The 22,835-nt window shown below is 39.4% G+C and overlaps 1 protein-coding gene across 3 annotated transcripts in view; it reads left to right on the top strand.

The window, feature by feature from the left end:
* FAM184A (family with sequence similarity 184 member A) overlaps positions 1-22,835 on the top strand; it is a 167,320-nt gene that overhangs the window by 64,395 nt on the left and 80,090 nt on the right. For all 3 annotated transcript variants that reach the window (XM_065401662.1, XM_065401664.1, XM_065401663.1), the window contains 4 exons: positions 1,322-1,457; positions 10,406-10,587; positions 11,666-11,863; positions 17,938-18,060. In XM_065401662.1, the coding sequence (XP_065257734.1) occupies positions 1,322-1,457; positions 10,406-10,587; positions 11,666-11,863; positions 17,938-18,060 (639 nt within the window). The remainder of the gene's footprint in view (positions 1-1,321; positions 1,458-10,405; positions 10,588-11,665; positions 11,864-17,937; positions 18,061-22,835) is intronic.

The following is a 22,835-nucleotide window of genomic DNA, read 5'->3' as shown; positions in this document are numbered from 1 at the left end:
ACCAACGGACGCTGCTTACTAAAAATCTCCAAGCTCAAGTGCATGATGTGCATGCATACTCATGTGTGGAATACAAATAGAGACCCCATATTCCAAAGAACTTCCAGTCACAGGTGAGTAACCTCCATTTAAGTAACTTGAGTTCTTTGAGATCTGTGTCCCTAAGGGTGCTCCAATACCTGCCCTCCTTCCCCTCTGGGTTGGAGTGTCTCGCTGGACTTTCATAGTAGAGAAGGAACTGGAGTGACAGCGGGTCTGCCCCTCCCTATATACCATCGTACCACAGCACAAGAGTGTTTAGGGTGCAGTCATGGACCTGTGGATGCAGCTGATGAAAATCTTTGATCACAGGCGCACACACATGCTGGTGTGGAGCACCCATAGTGGGTCACATATCGAAGAACTCAAGTTACTGTGCAAGGTAAATAACCTCTCCATATGGGACCATGCATTTAAAGACTGTATCATAATGCTTATGTACAAGTGGGCTGGATTAAGTTTGCACAGGCTCATGAATTCTGGCATTTTCTAACTTCCAAGTGCCTAATTTTGTGACCTTATTAATGTTCTAACAAAGGTTTTTTATATTTATAACCATTAGTGTATAAAATATTTATATACTTCCACATAGTTACCTGGTATTGGTAAAATGAATATATCTGAACAGTGTAGTATTTCATCTTGCCTAGTGCTATATGGCTATGTAATGAAAGATCCTCTCATAATCCATATGCGTAAGGGGATAAAGTTATGGTTGTGATGGAAACCATAATTGGTTTCTGTGATTTACAGTTTCTATTTTAAGATTACATTAACATTGTTTTTTATTATTTCCACTGAAAATCTCTTTAAACAACACGTATATGTTGGTTTCCTTCCCCCTCTCCCCAAATTTATTTTGGAAATCATTTTTTATGACTGTCAGCTAGCGTGGCTTCAGCCTTGAAAAGGGGAAAATATACATTTTGTATGCATAATACGTAATGACTGATTAAATCACACTGATCTTATTTGATTGTGGATCTAAATGTGGATTACAGAGGCAATAATAAAAATAATAAAAAACAGTAATCATATGCTTATATATCGGTTTGTTAAATTTGATACAAGATCAAGTACACTTTAAAGAAATAGCAAGCTTGCTTCATAACACTCAGTGTTAGTATGTGTGTTATTTTATGTATAAGATCTTGTTTTGTGTATGAATAATACGCCTTATAAGCTGAAATGTCATCTGTATTTATACTTTAAATTTGTGCTTGTTAAATTTAACAGCATTATTATGTAGTGTTAATGAATATTATGTTGTATGTTTCCTTAGGTGCTTCAAAAACAGCTAGATGACGTCAAGGAGGAGGAGATATCATTGTTAAGCAAACACAAGGAGGTGGAAAGTGAGCTAGCAGCTGCTAGGGAACGCTTACAGCAGCAGGCCACAGATCTTGTACTTAAAGCCAGTATGTATGTCCATAACTCTGTATGTAAATGAGCCTCAAATATTAATTCAGGATGATACTATTATTTTTTCTATTTTAAATTATGCAGATCTAGAGTGTCTGTGAAGAGTTTTGCATTGTCCCTAAAAAGTTCTGAAAGTCTTTCTTGTTTTTTTTTTTTTTAAATTATGTTGTGTATTGTAGTTAGATTTATATTTGCTTTACAAGCCTTCATACTATTTTCAAATATGTTTTGAAAGTAATTGACTTTTATTAAGTGGCCTAATTCTTGACAAAGGCAGTTTTTCATTAAAATGTCAGATCATTGTACCTTTTAGGAAAGTGTATACTGGATTTGTTTGACAATAAAGACAAAAAGTCCCAAGAAGAGGCTCTTCAAGGCTAGGTACAAGCAGGGGAGGTATGTTTATACATGTCACACAGTTTCAGGGTAACTTCACCTATTTCCCCCCCTCCCTCCATGTCATGATCCACTCCAGGTGTGCCCAGTCAGGTCTCAGGTGTCCAACCATCACTTGTCTCTGGTAGGGACCACTGTCCCACTCGTTTCCTTTCCAGGGGTTTTAAGGCTGTACAGCACCCTGCCTTACTCTGCGATATCCTCAGCAAGCCAGTCTGCCTAATAGCTGGTGCCTGTGCCTTGCTTTCTCTGAGGTTTAAGAACAGAGTATTGCAAGCAATTACAAGTTACCACACAGCTCTTTCTAAGCAAGCTCATTTATTCTTAAGGTAAAAGCATCACAGGGAAAACATAATAAAAACAATTAACAGATTTAAATACACACTAAACATACGAGGAGGCACCCATCAGTCTTATAGGGCTCCAGTAGCCCAAAGTCTTTCCAACCTTTCCACAAGGTTTGGGCCCCCCCACCCCCCCGGACAGAATATCCTTACTGTTTGCTGGATTAGAAAGAAGGCCTTGAGTCATTTTAAACCCAGTCCTTTTATATCAAAAGCCCCTTCTGTGTCTGTTGGTCTCTGAAAATCCCAGTTTGAGCCAGTATATACATACCTCCCTTGGGGGTGGTACCTCTGTTTACAACCTAACTTATTCATCGTACTCACCCCCTACTAGTTTTGGTTCCTGGTGGAGCTATGGTGACCCTTCCTTCCTGGAGTTGCATACAATTCTTGGTCCATAGTGATACATAAACATAGTATGGCGTGGTCCACAAAGATATTGCATTGGGTTGCAATATCTGTCACAATATCATTTGTGAAAATATTAATAAAATCATTGTGGAATCTTGAGAGTAGCCAGATGCAAATCCTGTTCTGCCTATAGTCATGTCTAGGTTATTTGGGCTTTCTAAGAATTGGCATGAACTTTGGGGCTCTCTTACAACATTTTTGATCTTGCTGAAAGCTGATTGATGAGGAAATCTTAACTTCCAGCAGTGATCATTGTCACCTTTGAGGACCTATATAGCAGAACTGGAAGCTGGGTATTCGACTTAAAATCTTGAGGAGAGCGTTCCAAAGGATCCTCTGGCTTTCATTTTTCGCTATGATGCCAGTATTGAGCTGGCCTCCCTCTCCTGGTATCTCCTAACCCACAATCTGATCAGTAGATTGGCTTTGAAGCTGAGAGCCAGAGTTTGAATCCAAGAAGTGTCTCATTGACACTCTCATTAAAGGAGAAGAGATTCTTTTAGGTAACACCCTTGAACAGGCACTCTAAGATCTCAAGAACTAAAATAATACTGTATCATTGTTTAGGAAGCCTAGTTCATCCTATTCTTTCTCCTACTGTCACAAGGATTACCATTGTTTCAAAGGTCCTCTTAAAAATATCTCCTTTCCTCGCTAAAATATAGAGCTATTATGGCCCTAGAGCATCCTGAAACAATATATATATCCTGGTATATTCTACCAAATATATCAAAGAAAGCTTTTGATGCCAGATGTTACAAGTACATGACAGATGTGGACAACGACATCTGAGTGATGGGCTTCTCCATTTTCGTTACCTCTGAGGAACATCATGATTGACCAGTGAGTATTGCCTCTTATCTCTTCAGAGAAGGAGTTACCAAACACTTTCATAGCCTGGACTGTCTTCCGGCTGCTCTAATCGGCTCCAGCTGGTAACACTTCTAGCTGAGGATAGCAGGAGCACAGCATCTTGTTGCCATCCTTCTTCCCCATCTTGTCCCCAATCTTCTTGTGCCCAGGGCTGTGCTGGCTCTGTGCCCGCTGGGCTTTCTCATATGCTGTCAGAATCCTTTGCATTGCTGTACTGATGCAAAGGGACCGGAATGGGACAAATTATCTGCTTCAGAGTCCTCAGCAGGTGAAACAGTGCTGTGAACAAAGCTGGGTGCCAAAATTCTAAACTACCAAGTGATCTGAGTCAAAGGGCAATGTAGGAGCAGTCCATTAACTCTACATTCAGAAAACACTTTCAAGAACTTTAATTTTCTTTTATGAAACAAAATGCCCTTAATGAGTTTTAAGGACATGTGTCATTGTGATTGCCCTGAACATTAGTATCTTCATATAGCATCTGCAGGGTTGATCATCGCTGTGGATTTAATGAACTCAGTAACATATTTAACTGTAGCTTTAGATACATTCAAACTCCAAAGGGTGTAGTGGGCATTCTTCTTTGAATGGCTTCTGCACATTCTTACTTATGGGATGTGCCAACAATGTAGCTCTGACAGTGGATATTTCTTATAGCAAAGTCTGCCTGAGCACTCTCGTGAACCTCTTGCCCTTCCCCTACTGTTCCTGACATTGAGGGTGAGGCTGTAAAAGGGGGCGTGGTTCTCCAGCCACCTCAGTTTCTTCCAACATCACTTGCAGATGGACCAGGAACTTCGTCAGGTCAGTCTGATATGGAATCATCGACTTTTAAGTCTCAGTGCCTTAGCTAGGTCTCAGTTAGTAGAAGATTTAGCTTTTAAATTTAATTTCTTTTTAGTCTATTCCAGTGCTCCAACAGAGATGTGCACAGCTGATGGCAGATCCAAAAGGGAAAAAGCCAGGATTTACGAGGTGTGCCTCTGGCCCTGTTTACAGCTTCAGACACCCATGTTTGGTGTCTGGCTTGTTTGGGGGAAGGTCATGCTTCATCTTGCTGTGCCATTTGCACCACTTTCACCCCAAGATCTCACAAGGAATGAAAAAAAACAGTTCCAAGTCTGTAGGATTTGTGAGTACTGAGAGGCCTACTTCATCCCCAACTCCTTTGGGGACTTAAAAGCAGCATAAGATCCTGTCCAAGGCATTCTGCTACCGGAGTGAAATCTAAAATCATGGTACCAAAGAATCCACAGTCATCAGATTTGATGGCACAACAAAGCGGGTCCCTGCTGGTGTCAGCCTCTGTTAGCAGAACCACACCTCAGGAATGCAGTCCTTCGGATCTGTCATCTCCAGCCCCTAGCAAGGAGGTGACAGGCCCTGCAGGTATCTGTGTCTGTCTGTTAGCAGAATCTGTCTGCACACTGGAACCCCTTGGATCTCATGGCCTCTGTTCCAAGACCACCTTCGGAACTCAGGCCAAAACCAAAGGCTCATGGCGATTATCAATCCCAAACAAAGCATCATACCCCAGTTCCAAAAAAATATTACTGGAGACACATCAGACTTCTTGGCACCATCCGCTTCCACTATTACAATAGTGGTCCAAGTACATAAACCAGACCTGCAGTCAGAACCATACTCTTGGGGGGAATTAAAAGAAGAATTGAAGACTCTGATATCCTTACTCCCTTGTCTTCACTTGGAAAGAAAGGAAACACCCCTGCTCAGTTACAGATTTCCCCTCAGATTTGGCTTCCTCCCCACACACACCTACCCCAGGGAACTGTCCCTCACCATTTTCTATATTGTACTTACCAAGGCCAGTACTGTCTCTAGTTTGAGCTACGTCAGATCCACATTTGGATCCACAATCAGATAATGACTAAGGCTAAGATAGACCTGTTAAATTGCCACCTCCTCTCCTTCCTGGGGGTGGATTACATACCCTAGAAAACATTATACTGACACCATATACAGATCGTTTAGACAAAGGGAACACCTTTATGCTACATGGTATTATGATAGAGTCTGACACTGAATACTAAAAAGAATGTTATATCTCCCTTGATTAGATGACCTTACTGCTCTTCACCTTCCTTACTGGCCTTTGGATCCAACTCATCCAGCTCTGTCTACATCTCCACTTTAAAGAGACCCTTCTCCCATGTTTGTCCCAGACATGTTAGAATACGAAACAGGAGGTCCACTGAATTCCAGGATGCCAACATGGAACCAGACAATCAAATATCTCCTGATGATAATATTTGTATGTGTGTTGGGGTGGGGGGAAGGAATCTCCTCATCTTCTTAATCAGAAGATGCTATTCATTCCCATGAAATGCTAGAAAGAATAGGTACAACACTGAAGATATAATCGTTCACAATGGAAGAGACCTTTCATCCTGTATTCAGTATTTTGGGATCTCCTTCCAACAATAAAATCACTCTCCTATGTTGGAAGGTTTATTGCAGCTGGTCAAGAGAATAATCACATCCTGAATTGGGTCAAGCTATGTTTTTAAAAAGTGTTGGACAAGTGTTATCAACTATCGTATGAAGGGGTTTCACTTTTCCACACACATCCAGCTCTTAATTCACTGGTTGTTGCTGGCCAAAGAACAAAAGGAGGATAAGTACACCCAACCCTGTCTGACAGAAAAGGGAAATAGCTTGACAACTTAGGCAGAAAGGTCTTCTCATCTGTTTCACTTGGCATTAGGTTTTCTAATTATCAAGTCAGAATGTCCATCTTCTCTCCAAGGTGGTACTGGTTCCTGGCCAATTTTGCTAGATCCCTTCCTAAAGACCAGAAGAAGCTGGCAGAAGCCATAAGAACATAAAAACGGCCGTACCGGGTCAGATCAAAGGTCCATCTAGCCCAGTATCCTGTCTACCGACAGTGGCCAATGCCAGGTGCCCCAGAGGGAGTGGACCTAACAGGCAATGATCAAGTGATCTCTCTCCTGCCATCCATCTCCATCCTCTGACAAACAGAGGCTAGGGACACCATTCCTTACCCATCCTGGCTAATAGCCATTAATGGACTTAACCACCATGAATTTATCCAGTTCTCTTTTAAATGCTGTTATAGTTCTAGCCTTCACAACCTCCTCAGGTAAGGAGTTCCACAAGTTGACTGTGTGCTGCGTGAAGAAGAACTTGAAATCATGAACCATGAAAATCACCCTCCCATATTGGAAGGTTTATTGCAGGCGTACTCATTTGACTTCTGTGATGCAGCAGCCTGGGCAGCGACTTCAGCAATAACATTAAGGTGATATTCATGGCTGAGATCATCTGGCCTTGTATGAGAGATGAGAACATGTGTGGAAAACCTTCTATTCTGGAAGATGGTCTATTAAGTTCAGGAATGGATGAAATCCTAGAAATGTTGAAGGGTACTAAGTTCCACAACTACTATCGCGGGATCTACCAGCCATCCAGAAGAAGGTTTGATGTTCCTGCTTTAAATATCATAAACCACAATATTCGTCTTCCTCATTATCCTACTGCAGGCAGAGATGGCAGTTCAACCAACCGTCATCTTAGCAACAGCTACAGAGGAGGAAAATTTTTAAATTTCGTACAAAGGGTAAATCAACAGCTTCCATGTCTTTCACACTAGGGCTTAGACCTCACATTTGCCGAGACACCCAACAGCATCAGATCAACCTTGATCGATCCATCCACCTCCTTCCCCTCTTTTGAAAAAAAGACTTTCCCACTCCTTCAACATCTGGCATGCCTTCACAACAGACAGTTGGATCCTGAAATTATACAGAAAATTTATTCTATTAAGTTCAACACAATACCTCCCACCAGTCCTCTTGTCCCTTCTCTCTTCAGGGACCTTTTCATGAGAATCTGTTAGGAACAGAAATCCAGTCTCTAATGTAAGCAAGGAGCCATGCAGAAGAGTTCAAGGGAATTCCATGGAAAGGGTTTCTAGTCCAGATACTTTCTGATCCCAAAGAAAGATGGAGACCTTCTGCCTACTTTAGACCCGTGAAAATTCAATTAATTAATCAGGGAGTTCAAATTCTTTGTGTTAACTCTGGCATCAGTTATCTCCTCCGTATCCACCCAAGATTGGCTTGGATCTCTCAGTTTTTAAGAAGTGTATTTTAGAATTATCAGACCTTCACATTACAAATACCTTCATTTCATCATACGAGAGGATCGCTTCCACTCAGAGTCCTCCTTTTTCTCTGCTCAGGTGCATGTGAGTAGTCACAAAGTGTCTGTCTGCAGCAGCAGCAGCAGCACATCTAAGATGACAGGGCATCCACATTTACTTCTATGTAGACGATTGGTTAATCAGTGTATCCTCTCAGGGAGGACCTTTCAACAGTTATGGTCCAGACATGATCCCTCTTCAAAAACTGAGACTCAGAATAAGCTGGAAAATATCACAACTCCTGTATAGTCAATCCAGTTTATTGGGGAATTCTGGATTCTTGAAAAGCCATAGTCTTCAATCCAGAAGGAGGAGGATTTATGAAAATCTTGATGGCAACAAAGCCTCCACAAGAAGCCCTGTCAGTTAAGTATCAGCCTCAAGATGAGAATTGGCTAGCAAAGATTTATCTTCCAAATTTGGACAGCATGTTCTCCAAACTGACAGTTCGGAAAGAGGTACTGTCATCCTTCAGTTGGTCGATTCAGCATCACAGTGTTTTGAAGGAGTAACATTCAGCCCCCCAGCTTTGTCGACTATGATTACCTCAAACATTTCATACTTGGGATAGGGAGCTCCCCTGTACAACCTAACTGTCCATGGCCATCAGAACCACTGGGAAGGGACTCTGCAAATGCTAAAATTAAGAGCATTCCATTTGATTTCAAATCCTTTCTCCACATCTGCAAGGCAAACTCATCCATGTAGCAATAGACACAGCGGCAGTGTTCTGTGTGAGCGAACAAGGGGCCCACTCCAGCCAACCTTGCAGAGAAACAGTGGCACTGTGGAACTGGTGCATCCAGCACCATATCTACCATATAGCCCTACATCTCATGGACAAAGTCAACAGTCTTGCAGACCAGTTGAGCTGAGACAGAAGTGAACAGTACAAATGGTCACAAAATCTTAGTAGTAAATGAGATATTCTGTCTTTGGAGCTATCCAGACATAGACTTATTTGCAAGCAGATACAATTCATATTGCCCAAGGTTTTGTTCAAGAACTGGAGTAGAAATCCAATCCATATCAGATGCATTTCTGCTTGACTGGGAAATAGGTCTCCTTTATACCTTTCCCCCATTTATTCTCTCTCAAAGAGTCATAAGAAAAATGACAGATAAAGCAAGAATAACCTTGATTGCCACAGCACAGGTGAGACAACCAACGTTTCCAGATCTTCTTCAGGGAACTATCGGTCTCTTCCACTAACCACAGATCTATTGACCCAACAGAACAGATGGATTTACCAGCTGGACCCCACTCTCTGCACTTGACAGCATGGACCATAGGATTGTGACAGACCTAGAAAAGTCCCCCTCTCTTGAACTTTCTTGTGTCTGGATAAATTCCAGAAAACAGTCAACTCTCAGATGCTATGATTTCAAATGGAAAAGATTTTTAATCTGGGCCAATACTAACAACATGGATTCAGAAACATCTTCTGAGTACTCCGTACTTGAATACCTTCTTCATTTAAAGTGATTAGAACTCTTTCTATATCATTCTTGAAAGTCCACTTAGCAGCCATTTCTGCACACCATGCATTTATTGATAATAAGACTAAATTCACACATGACACAGCCAAGAGGTTCATGAAAGAAATAGTAAACATTTTCCTCCAGTAAAGAGGTAAATCTGACTTGGGATCTTAACCTACTTACTCCACTACTTACTGGTACTTACTCCAGTCATGAAACCCCCAGTGGGGTTACTTAATTCTCCTTTCAATCAAAACAGCCTTCATTACAGCAAGCACATCTGCTAGAATTGTAAGCAAGTTACAGATCCTCATGCTGACCCACCATTCACTGTCTTTCACAGGGGAAAAAGTCCTCCATCTGCATCCTAAATTCCCTCCCAAAGTCGTAATAGACTTTAACCTAACTCAGATCAATAACTTAGCAGTATTCTTTTCTAGACCTCATTCTCATTCAGATGAGGTAAAGCTTCATGCCTTAACTGCCAAGAAGTCACCAAAAGTTTTTATTTCATTTGGGGATACTACTAATAAAGGAAACATAATTACATCATAACATTTGTCTAAATGGGTTAGGTTTTGTACAGAGAAAAGCTGTTTTGTATAGTAGAAAGCTACAAACAAAGCTCTGCCCCTCTTCCCAGGGAAAATTTGGTTTCCATGGCATGTATCAAGCTTATCCCAATTTTAGAAACATGAAGAGGTACAACCTGGAGCTCTATTCACACTTTCACAAAGCATTACTCACTAGATCTAGCATCCCGGTCAGATGTTCAGTTTGGTAATGCGGTACTACAATCATTATTCAATTAGGACTCTGCATCTCAACTTACAGAGATTGTGGTACTTCTTTTCTAACTATCCCATGAGTGGGAATGTGCTGAGGCCATTTGAAAAATAAATGAAGATTATTCACCAGTAACCAGAATTATTTGAGATGGACTCTGCACATACACACTTTCCTCCTCCTCACTTTCTTCTTTGGAGTGCTAATTTAAACTTTGAACCTTGAAGAGGCAGTGGAAGGAACCAAGGTGACAAGATCCTCATGCCCCTTTTTTATACCCTTGCCCTCCAAACATTCAGGAACAGTGAGGGAGGGGGCATGAGAGCACTGCTGCAAGAAGGTTCCACTGTCAGAGCTGCATTACTGGACATCACTTGGATGGGCATGTGCAGAGTCCATTTGTAAGAGTTCGGGTTACAGGTGAATAATCTTCATGTCTGAGATTTTAAATGGTTGTTTTCTTTTTGTAGGTCACATTGGAATTCTTCAAGCTACACAGATGACACAGGAAGTTACAATAAGAGATTTAGAATCAGAAAAATCTAGATTAAAAGAGAAACTATCTCAGCTGGAAGAGGAAAAAAATCTATTGCAGAGCAAAACACAAAGTCTGGATGAAAGACAAAGGCAGCAGATTCTGGCACTGGAAAAGGTAAAAACAAAACAAAACACCACAGTTCTTTCTATTTTAGAACAACAAAATAGAAGCCTTAGAATTCTAACTGGAAATATTAATGAATTCTGAAATATCTTAACTCTTTTAAAAGACTGGAGTGTCTGACTGTATGGAGCAGTGATAGCACATTATACTGCCCTGTGAGACACATATGGTACTGCCAACTTTTCAAGTTACTAATGTAGATCGTGTGCATTGCAGAGTTGAAGGTGATAGTTTCAGCTGAGATGAAGACCGAGAGGAGGCAGGTGCAATGTTATCCAAACTGATTTCTGGCATCTGTTGTGCTTCTTGATTCTTGAAGCAGATTGCCAATAATCTTCCTATGTGTCTCATCTCCCAGAGTGCCCCCGTGAGGTGGGAATGGGGCTGAGGTCAAGGAAAAATTGAAAATCAGTAAGCCTTGAGAATGTACATGCAGGTACCCAATAGGCCCATGACAGGGCAAATATAGCAAACTAAAACTTGAGCTATTGTATAATGATTCTTTAATTGTTTTTCTGTTCCCACCAGTTAAGATCATGATGATGAGATAGATTACATATAAAGTAATGGAGTCCAGAAAAACGTACTGGTTTAAACGATGTTATGTTGTTTGAACAACCTTCCTTCTGACTTTTGTCTTGAGAGGGCATCATAATAAGGAATTTCCTCCTTGCCTCACTACACACCAGCACTAGTTCAAAACTAAAATAAGAAAGAAAAAGAACTGGTATCCAAAACCATGTTTGCAGCTCAGAGAATAATGAATTGGAAATTGCCTCTACATCCGAAATTTGTCTGCTTTTTTTTACATGATAAAATAGAGCAAAAAAAGAGACAATAGATTTTAACTTCTTATACTTAGTCTATAATTGAAACACCTTTTTGAGTATAGTTTAAAGATCTGGTTTAAGGGTATTTATTCTATGCTACATATATATAAAGTATAATTGTTTTTGAGTATTTGTGTAAAACTTCACTAGTTTTTCCTTTTTGCCTTTTTCTCCTTACTGAAATAGACAAACACTTAAGAATAGGTGATTTGGAATTTTTTGTTGTCTGGCTTTTACAGAAGGTAAATGAAGCAAGGGAAACACAACGAGAGTATTATGAGAAAGAGCTGATAAAGCTGCAAACCAGATTGGAAGGGGAGGCTGCACTGTTAAATGAGGCTCATTCTAAGACCTTGGAAGAATTGGCATGGAAACATCACACTGCGATTGAGACTGCACACAGCAATGCTACCAAGGAAAAGAAAAAGCTGCAACTGGTAAGTTAGGAAGAAAACAAACCATGTTCCAAATCAGAAAGGGTGTTGAGCCAAACTATGAGAAAATGGTATATGCATATGGATAGCATGTATTAATTCCCTTATTTCATTCTTTTATCCCTTATTCTCCTAAGAGGGCTTGACTCTGGTACATTTGCATTTGTAAAGAATAACAAAGGGCATTAGAGTGCTCTGGGGTCCTTTTATATACAACCATGCACACTGCAATTCCTAAATGAAATATGGACAAGTTGAGGGTGATATAGCAGTCCTAGTTGTGTTAGCTAACTTGCTTGTTGATTTAAATACATGTATACAACAAAGCCATGGTTGCACCTTTATGGTTAGGAAAAATAGTATATTAAAGGTTACTCTTCAAACTTTTGTGGAAAAGTGAACACGTACTTTTGACAAGGTGCAGGAGCACTATGTGTTGCCCATTGAACACATAGTTAATTTCAGGATAGCTTCCCCCTGACTTGCACAGGTGCTTGGGGAAAGAACTATGGGCCAAATCCATAAATCAGTGAAGTCACTGAGAATCTTTCCATAGCCTCAGTGAGATGTAGATCTAGCTGTTTAGTAGTGGCTGCATACCACACAGTGGAAGGAAAATGCCTTTTGATAGAGCTCTAGATCTAGAGTTGTAGGACTGGGTTGAACTTCAAGCTAAAGAGTTTTTGCTGCTGCATTATTGCTTTGTTAAAATATATTTCTTTGTTATGAACACTAATACTTAAGGAGAAACTGTTTTCCTTTTGTATTGAGAATTTCCAATATTTTTCAATGCCTACCTGTTCTGTATTGTCCATGGATTTGGCCAATTAAAATATTTGTAGGCCTTATAGGTGGATTATTTTTGTAGATTTTCTCAACTGTGCTTTGCTCCCATCTGCTTTCAGTGTTGTTTTTTTGTACTTGTTTTGTTTGTTTGTTTGTTGGACTTATACATTATTTTAGTTTTGATTTTGGAAGGTGTGCAGAATATATGGGGGTTCTTAAAATATTTTCACCAAGTCATTATATTGGCATAGAAAAGACCTTTGTTTGTTAGCATGCATTTGTTGACATGGGGAAGGTGGATTTGACTCCCTGGGAATAGAGAAATGAGAGAAATGTTAATGAGCTATGGAGCCTTTAAGCTGTAGGTCAGCAATGGGAATCCAACAAAGATAGGTTGTTGCTGAAAGTTGTAGACATCTAATGGTTGTTTAAGTGGCCTTTGCGAAATGAGAGAGACAGGGTAGCTGAGGCAATATCTTTTATTGGGCCAGCTTGTTGGTGGAAGGTACAAGCTTTCAAGCTTCATGGAGCTCTTCTTCTGGTCTGGGGAAGGTAACCACGGTGTCTAAGCAAAATATAAGTTGGGACAGATTGTTAAGCATAAGGAGTTGACACATGCTGTAAGAGACCATTTAAAATGAAGTGGGCAACTAGGGGTTAAAATTGTCGTAATGAGTCATAAAAATAGTGTCTCTGAGTCCATAGTTTTTAGTGTCTAGCAGAGTTATGAATTTAAGTTCCCAGGCTTGCCTTTTGAAGGTGTTGAACAGGTTTCCTTTGAAGATGAGGAAGGAGAGGTCAGATTTGGAGTGATTGCTTTGTGAAAAGTGTACACCCATGGGTGATAGGGTGTTTTTGTCCTTTATTGTTTTCTGTGTGAATTCTTTCGAGAGCATGGTGATTGCCTGGTTTCACCCACACAGTTACCGTTGGGGCATTGATTCAACAGAGACACTGGTTTCATGGCTCATTACAACAATTTGTTACAGACCCTGCTGCCTGCAAACCCTTAATTGCCCACTTCCTTTTAAGTAGTCTCCTATAGCATGTGTAAACTCCTTATGCTTACCAGTCTGACCCAACTTATATTTAGCTTAGACACTCTGATTACCTTCCCCACACCAGAAGAAGAACTCTATGAAGCTTGAAAGCTTGTACTTTTCATCAACAGAAGTTGGTCCATTCCTCACTTACCTTGTCTCTCTCATATCATGGGACCAATTTGGCTACAAAAACACTACAAACAACTTTGGAACATGAGTTATTGGTCCTGTGTCCATATCACAAATGTCAACCTTCATTGTGGGCTGACTTATTAGGGAACCTCGGCAGAGGATAGGGACTGAGTCAGCATAGAGACTGAACTACTCCCTAGTAAATATTACCTGTCTCAAGTCTAACATGAGACAGGAAGTCCCTGCTGATGGCTTTGCAAAGATATACTGTGCTGTTGGACTCCAACAGTTGGAGGGATAGAGGAAGGAAGACCCTGAGTATACTTTTGTGGAGAAAATAGGAAGATAGTGTAAGGAAGTAAAAGACAAAAGGAGGAGGAAAAAGGAGTGACAGTAGGGGGAGGGGTGGTATATGTATTGAAAGGTTTATTTTTTATTGTAAATTGTATCTTTTAGTATGTTATAGGCAGAGTTCATAGCACCTATATTTTATATCACCTGGCACCGTTTTCAGTTGCTAATAACTTTGCCAAACTTCAGTCATTAAAGGTGAAATTTTCCATGCTGGGTGTCTACCTCAGGCTGAATTTTTTTTGTTTTGTTTTGTTTTTTGTTTTAAGTATCAGGGGGAAAATCAACCAATTCTGAGAATCAGATTGGGAAAAATTTATTGTTGCCCATATTAAAAAAAGAGGAAAAAAAGTTAAAACTATTTTCTTGAAAAGCTCTAGCATCTTCATGCTTGGGGAAGAAGGGCTGAAAAATTGTCAGAGATGTTGCCCTAGTATCAGGGATGTGCCTTTTGTTATTCCAGTGAAAAGATGTCAAATTTGGACAAGATATCATTTATATAAGCCTTTGAAAAATCACAATTGGCACATGTTCAGTAGAGATTGGCTAGGATTTTGCCGCTAAATTCTTCAGATACCATCTGCACGGAGCATGCTCCATCCCAGGGATGCTGGACTCTCTTTGCAATGGCTGCTGCTAGCTTCTGTGTCCAATGTGGTGCTGGGCATCAGAACAGAGAGCAGAAAGACAGTCTCCCCGGTGCTCTCAATACCACTCTCCCTCACCCCCTGCCCCCCAAGCAGCTTGGAACAGGAACATCTGAATTAGATGCAGAGGGGACAAGAGCTGAGCTAGAATGATGGAGTAGGCTTGGGACAAGGAGCCAGGGGGATGGGGAGGAGGGGACTGAGACTAGCTGGGAAAAGGGATTGGGAGGCAAGGTGGGGATAGAGACTGAGATTGAGAGCCCAGCTGGGAGGAAAGACTGGGACTTGGAGAGGACATTGGAGTGGGAGACTGAAGCGGGCTGGACAATGAGATTATAAGAGTAGGAAGAAGAGAGGGGACTGGGACAAGATCAGGCTGGAGGGGTGGACAGAGGAAGAAGAGCCTTTGTCCACTAGACCGTATTCCCATCCAGAGCCTGGAGTGGAACCCAGAATTCCTGAATCTTACCATTCCTCTGCTGTCAACAAATATCTGTGAAACCCACTGGCAAAGTGTGCTTCTGACTTCCCTCTAGTGCCTGGTCAAAGTAAAGGATAACAGCCTACTACTTCTCTGTTAGCTGAAGTGGTAGACGTGCTGTGGACCTAAAGATTTCAATCCTACTGATGACCCATATAGGCTGTCAGTATGATTCCACATGATGGAATTTTTTTCAGTTTTTTGGAAACTAGGAATTACATCCACAAAACGTATATTTTAAGAAAGTTAAGATTGCAAATTGAAGCACTCAAAAGTTAGGAAATGCCTGAATTAAGACTTCCTGTATAACCTTAATTTGGCTCCTTTGTCCATTTTTATTATGATACAATCTTGAATTACATAATCATATGCTACTTTTTCCACAGAACCCCCACCTTATTTAGTATGCAGTATGGACCATTCTGGGAATGAATCAGGGTTGTATACTGACAGATACTGTTGTCCATAAGACTGTGCGTCATTTGCTGCAGAAGTTCGAAGGTGTGTAGTCACTGAGGCAGGGGACTGCAGGAAGAGAAAGGAAGGTCTCAAAGTTAAGGCAGTTGAATGCTGCTCTGGAGCATTCGATTCTATCCCTGCCTTTGTCACAGAGTTCCTATGTGATGCTGGGCAAGTCACTTAAACCAGATTTTTCACAGGTAGTCACTAATTGTGTGTCCCTCAGTTTCTGATTGCCAGATTTGGGACGCTGGGGCCTAATTTGCAGAAGTGCTGAGCATGCTTAGCTCCCACTGATGTTAATGGGATCTGTGCTTTCAACATATAAAGTGGTCCAGAATGTTAAGTTCTCTGAAAAATCAGATCCTACGCGTCTCAAATTGGGCATGCAAAATTAGTGGACACTTTTGATCTTAATTTCTCTGTGTCTTAGTTCCCCATCTTTAAAATGAGGATAATGTCACCCCATCGCCTCACAGAGGTGCTGTGAAAATACATAAATTAATTTTTGTGAACCTCTGAGATACTATAATGATGAGCACCATAGAAAAGCCCATGCGGCAATTAATAGTTCTATCTTCAGAGCAGGGTTTGAATAGTGTGACTAAATAAAACCTGGGGCTACACATTGAACAATAAGGATAAACAAAATATTGAACAGCTGCTTATATTGAATATCTGGAGAAGTAAGGGTGGCAATACTGTGACCCACCCCTACAATAACCTTCTAACCCTTCCACCCACAACTCCCTTTAGGTCAGGCCCCCCAGTTTGAGAAACGCTGGTCTCCCCTGTGAAATCTGTATAGTGCAGGGAAAAGTACACAAAAAACCAGATTTCACGGACGAGACCAGATTTCATGGTTCGTGGCGCGTTTTTCGTGGCCATGAATTTGGTAGGGCCCTACCTATGCACTAAATGAGGTAGAGATCCGGTGGAGAAAATAGTATGTGATTATGTAATTAAAGATTTATAATATATAATCACAAGGGTGCCAAATTAAGGTTGCATGGAAACCTTAATTCTGTTATTTCTAACTTCTCAGTGACTTGAGGTTGCAACTTTATTGTTATTGTACTGTAACTTTTGGACCTAGTAGATTTAAAATATGTTGCACTGAGATTTGAGCTAAGACTCTTAATCCTTTAAAATGTTGTTTGTTTTTTTGTTTTTGTTTTTTACTTTGAAGGCTTTCAACATGGCTGTGACTTGAAGTTTATTAAAAGCCCATTTTTGCTGCTGTTACATGTTTGTATGTTAAAATAATCTTGTGACATATTATTATATACTGGAATAATGTTCCATTTTGTCACATTTGTGTCCAAATTATTAATAAAACACTAGTCTTAAAAATAACTTTAGTTTTTTTAAAGAGTAACGATTCCAGCACAAACATATATGGCTTAGGTTTATGAAACAGTGATGTAAGTCACAGATTGGCAGATGCAGAAAGGCATACATGCAATTTATTATTATTTCATTTTCTAATATTTGTGTTACTGTACAAGCTGGGGCCTCTGATTAAAATCAGGGCCTTCTCAGGCTAAATGCTGTATAAACATGGATATAGTTGCAGTCCCTCCCCCTCAAAAAGTGCAGTCTAATAATGTAAGCAAAGTATGAGGGGGAGGGGTGAAAGGTAGACCATCAAATATATACATTTTCATTACATGAATACCATTTTAGATGTGTAGGTGTATTTGCTGTTTTTTTAGTTTTATAATGACATAAAAATTATTGACTTTCCCCAACTTCAGCTCAGCTGCCTATCTGACCCCACTGCATAGCCATTAAGGTTTTACTGCTTCTTTTTATGCATGTTATATAGAAATTAAATACTATGTTATCAAATTTAAAACTCATGTTTGATACAACTTAAGGTCCCTGAGTTGGTAGAGCCCACGTATATGCAAGATTGAGAGTCTACATTTTTGAATGCTTTGGGCTAATTCACTTGATGGTATTACAAAAGGAGATTTTACATACTATTATTTTTATCTTATCAACAAGGGATGTGGACTAGAAAGTACACAAAAAAGCCATGATCTCCATAATAACGGGCAAAACTTACCCCTATTATAATTCCTTAGAGAGAAGAGTTCTTTCTAAGAGTTAAAAGCTGTAATGACTACTAAGAATGGATGTAATTTTTCTGTTTTGTTCTTCTGTTTTCTTAAGGAGTTGGAGCAGCAATTTGAAAAGGAGAAACTACATCTGGAAGGGGATAAGAATCAGCTTAGACAGCAGTTGGAAAATATGAGGGAAGAACTGACAACAAAGCTGACTTCGGCCAATCAGGAGGCAAGAATTTTCTTAGTCAAATCAGCTCACTGTCATATGCATTAGCCCACATTTAATCAGTAACAATAGCTTATTCAACTGATTTTATGAATCGGATATTAGACTGGTCCCATGCTGTGGGGCCTTTTTTAGCTCATTGTCTATTTAACGTGAGTATTCCCAAAATATAATTCACTTGACCACTGTCAAAGTATGATTTTTTTTTCTTTTACAGTATATTTTCCTACAAATTAGTGTAGCAAAAGGAAAAGAAACAAAACTATGATGTAAACAGCTCCATTTATCTCTAATCTGCCTATGTGCAAATCAAGTACAGTACTTACTAAATTTCCATGCACAAAATACTTCAAGAGGTAATTAAAGAGAAAAGAACAATCTTTTTGGTAACCCAAATTTCTTTATAATTTGTTTACTGTAAACTGTGGCTAATTTCACAACATGCAGATCCTTTTTAACGTTTCCTGGAAAAGAAGAATTTAACTCTTATTTCCAATAATAAAATTATCCATTATGATACAATATATAGTAATGTATTCCAGGCTACCTTAATATAGTTTTAGTTTGTATTTAAAATGTGACACATTGGTGGTTTCAGTCAATTTCTTAGTGAGTTAAGTGTCTGGCTTTACATCCAACCAAGTCTTGGCAGAGAAACTCCCAGAGATGGTTCTTTCAGGTCAGACATATTACATTGTTCCATCAGTGTATGGAATTTTTTGCCCCTGTCTCAGCAAAATACTTAAGTACATTGACCTCACTGTTCAATGGGATTTATGTGCTTTGCTGAATAGGGATGGACTTATGTATGTGCGCAAAGGCTTTGCTGAATTAGGACTTTGCACCATTATTTCTCATGTTGTATCGATTCTATGGCTCAGAGAAGATGTCTCTCTAATTCTGACAGTCTGCAACATCAAAAAACACTAAATTAACTGTTTAAAAAAAAACAGAACTGATTACTTTTTGATGACAGTACAGGATGCAGAATTATAAACTTGTATATTAAACATGTATATTTAGCTATATCTTTCTCCATACATCTGGTACACATTCAGCCCCTTTTGAATCCCCCATCTTCAAAGCTCATCAATACTGCTGTGTAATCAGTGATAAATGTCACTGTTGAACAATGCTTGTCATTGCTGGACACTCCTGAACTCTGGCATTACTGAACAGTTATGGGAATGAGTATCTTTGCCAGTAGTTCAAGCCTTTTGAGATTGGGAATGGAAGCTTGATCTCTCTCTTGCCAGTTTGAAGGAGTACCAGAATGCCACTGACCTGGCTGCTTTAATTTTTTCTCAGTATAAAAATAATTTTCAAGTTGCTAACATAATCACTTGTGGTATTTGTTTATTTTGCCACTTCAGTAGAAAGCCTCCTTATCTCCCTTTTGTGCTCCTAGGGGGGCACTTTCATGCTATCATTCCAATTTGGTTTTCTTGTTCCTGTTTTTAAGCTTGGAAAATAGCTCAGTAACATAAGCTAAAACCTTCTATATTAAATTTCTTACATTTTTTGCTAATGTGTTCATATCCAGGGGTCAACTAAGTAGAGCTGAAGGAGCTGAACATTTTATTTAGGGAGAATTCACCTTCATTATCCAGCTGCTATCAAACAGGGAATATAACATTTCAAAACAGATTATCATTCTTTATTTAGAAAACACAAGTCCAATCCACTAGAGTAGCTAGTTTACTTTATTCTAGGTTTTCCTTTCTTGTCTTGACTTAGTAAGTACAAGAGACTGGTGCTCTGCTTACAACAATAATTTACTTCTAGACTTTCATAGGCAAAACTGGGAAAGGGTTTTTAAGAGGTACAATACTGCATTTATTTTCTGTAATTAGTACAACACTGAAAGTTTCTTCTGCATCAGTGAATATTCTTGTGAAATGCCAGTTACATCCTTTTATTTTGTCTCTAACATTCCTGTTAATATGTTTACATTTTTTAATAATATTTTGTCTCTTTACCTAAAAGGAAGTATATATTTATTACCCTTTCTCTTCATAATGCCATCTGTCTGTTAGTCATGGCCAAAGATAGCAACTCACTCATGACCCTAGAATGTTCATAAAGACAGGCAATGTGGGTGAAGCAGTATCTTCTTTTGGACCAATTTCTGTTGGTGAAAGAGACAAGCTTTCAAACTTACAGAGAGATCTTCTTCAGGTCTGGGCTCTGTGCAAGAAGAGCTCTGTGTAAAATCATAAGCTTGTCTCTTTCACCAACTGAAGTTGATCCAATAAAAGATATTACCTCACCTACCTTGTCGCTTTATTGTCCTGCAGCCAATATGGCTACAACAACACTGCAAACATAGAGATCACATGCAGTCCCAGGTTATTGAAGTGTTACAGTTTCATCATATATCTGTGTGCTACAGTGTGTGAAAACTCGTTGATAAAGAAGTGTTGAAATGTGAAGGTGGTAAGCAGCAACGTATATATTTACAGCAGGAACAACCGGCGTACCAGATTAGAAATTGGTATAGAATTAAGTAATGCAGTACCTTGAAAAAGCCCACGAAAGCTTATGCTCTAATAAATTTGTTAGTCTCTAAGGTGCCACAAGTACTCCTGTTCTTTTTGCGGATACAGACTAACACGGCTGCTACTCTGAAACCTTATTATAAGAGAGCTCCATAATTTCAAAACACCATCATTTGTAACACACAATTCATTGATAAGCAATTATCTTTTGATAGCTTTGAATAACTTAGGACCTACTTGGAGGAAAAAAGAGATTATCATGTGACTACATCTGTATCTAGTATTGTAGAGGTGCCAAATAATTAACTTTTGTGTCACCATTTCAATTATAAACCAATATTGTCAGGGGTTTCTGAGAAAGTAGTAAAAAGTTGTTTCAGACTGAAACTTTACAAACCAGGTATGCAATATATCAGAAGCCAGTGTATCATTATACAGTACTTTTATTTTTTTGTATTTAATGTTTCCTGGGGAATAGTTGAGAAACAGAGTTGGTCTTACTGTTTTTGAGCAGCCCTGCAAAATAGTAGTGTGGCATTCATCCCTCTGCAAAATATAAACAATTTATGTCCTCCATGGTAACACTATTATACCCAGGCAGAACTATGGATTTTGGGTAGAGTTAGGGAAATATTTATTTGAAATACACTCTGAACTTAGCTGACTCTTTTGTGTGTGTGTGTGTGTGTGTGTGTGTGTGTGTGTAAGTGGAGCCCTGCTGATTGTTCCTTCAGCATTAGCTACTGTCTTATTTCAAAAGCAACAGAGGGTCCTGTGGCACCTTTAAGACTAACAGAAGTATTGGGAGCATAAGCTTTCGTGGGTAAGAACCTCACTTCTTGCATCTGAAGAAGTGAGGTTCTTACCCACGAAAGCTTATGCTCCCAATACTTCTGTTAGTCTTAAAGGTGCCACAGGACCCTCTGTTGCTTTTTACAGATTCAGACTAACACGGCTACCCCTCTGATACTTGTCTTATTTCAGTTCATATTGGTTTAATGTTTCAAGGATATCTTTGCAATGAAAATGGAAACTCTTTTTTTTTAATTAAAGTTGAGATTCACATGTATTCCCAAATCAGAGGGCCCATTGTCACAGGCTTTGTGAGGTTGAAACACTAGTGCTCTACAGAAAATCAGAAATATCTTGCATCTATCAGTTAGATAATTTGTTAAAATAGGAGAGAAATAAAAGAAGAAATGTACTTGTTTTTGGATGTTTTCAGAAATTGCTTGCTGTTTTCTAACATGATCTTTGCCATTTTTAGCAGCTAGTCACAACTGATCCTCTTTGTATCTTTTATTTCATAATGTTTATAAAGAGACCAAGTTATTGACAATTAAAAATAAGCTACGGTGTATAAAAAGTAATATATGTTAGAAAAGGAGAGAGAGAATGCGAGAAGAGAAACAGCTCTTTTGGTTTTGCCTCTTGCATAATAAAGTATATGTGCATTTTTGTTTTAATGTTTTATTTCTTTAGCTTTAGCTCCATCAGTATTAACTGAAGAGATTTCTCCATTGCTTCTGACTGACAGGTAGCTTTACCAATGAAAATAAGGCCTTCTGGTACCTCCTGTTTCTGCTCTTTACTCATCTCAGCACTTGTCTTTCTCTTTCCGCCTTTTTTTTTTTTTTTTTTGGACTGCCTCAAATAGAGTAGCACTTCAGTTCTTTAATTTTTTATTCATCTTCCTTGTTTCTCAATTTAATTTTCTTAGCTGCATCTCTAAGGGATGACTGAAATAAAGAAGATAATGGGCAAGAAAGCAGTTAAGCAGAAAAACCATAGCCTTATAGTTTGAGCTTATCCTTGGCCACCTTGGAAACACTTTTTACTTCCTGCCTCACGGCCCTGTGTAGCCCTCAAGGATCTGGGCAGATAACCGATTCCTTACCCAGAATCTGAGGCAAAGTGAATATTATGACAAGGAGGCCCCAGCGGAGAAGCCTGATGATATTTTTTTTTAACCAATGGTCCAGGGCAGATAAGAGACTAATGCAGTTTTCCTGTTTTTTAAAGGCTTTTAAAAGAAGTCCCGTCCCACCAAGAGGGATAATAGTTATAGTGTTCTTCAACTATAGATCTCAAAGTGTTGTACAAAGGTGAATATGTATTTATATTTGGAGAAACTAAGGCACAGAGAGGTGAAGTTACTTGCTGTGTGACACTGAATAAGTCAGTGCACCTTTCTGTGCCTCAGTCTCTCCATCTGTAAACTAGGGGTAATGATACATCTGTGTAATTGGTTTACCAGCTTTGATAGTAGTGCTGCTCTAG

The sequence above is a fragment of the Emys orbicularis genome, chromosome 3 (assembly GCF_028017835.1).
Source record: "Emys orbicularis isolate rEmyOrb1 chromosome 3, rEmyOrb1.hap1, whole genome shotgun sequence".
Lineage (NCBI taxonomy): Eukaryota > Metazoa > Chordata > Testudines > Emydidae > Emys > Emys orbicularis.
This window is presented reverse-complemented; position numbering and strand designations above follow the sequence as displayed.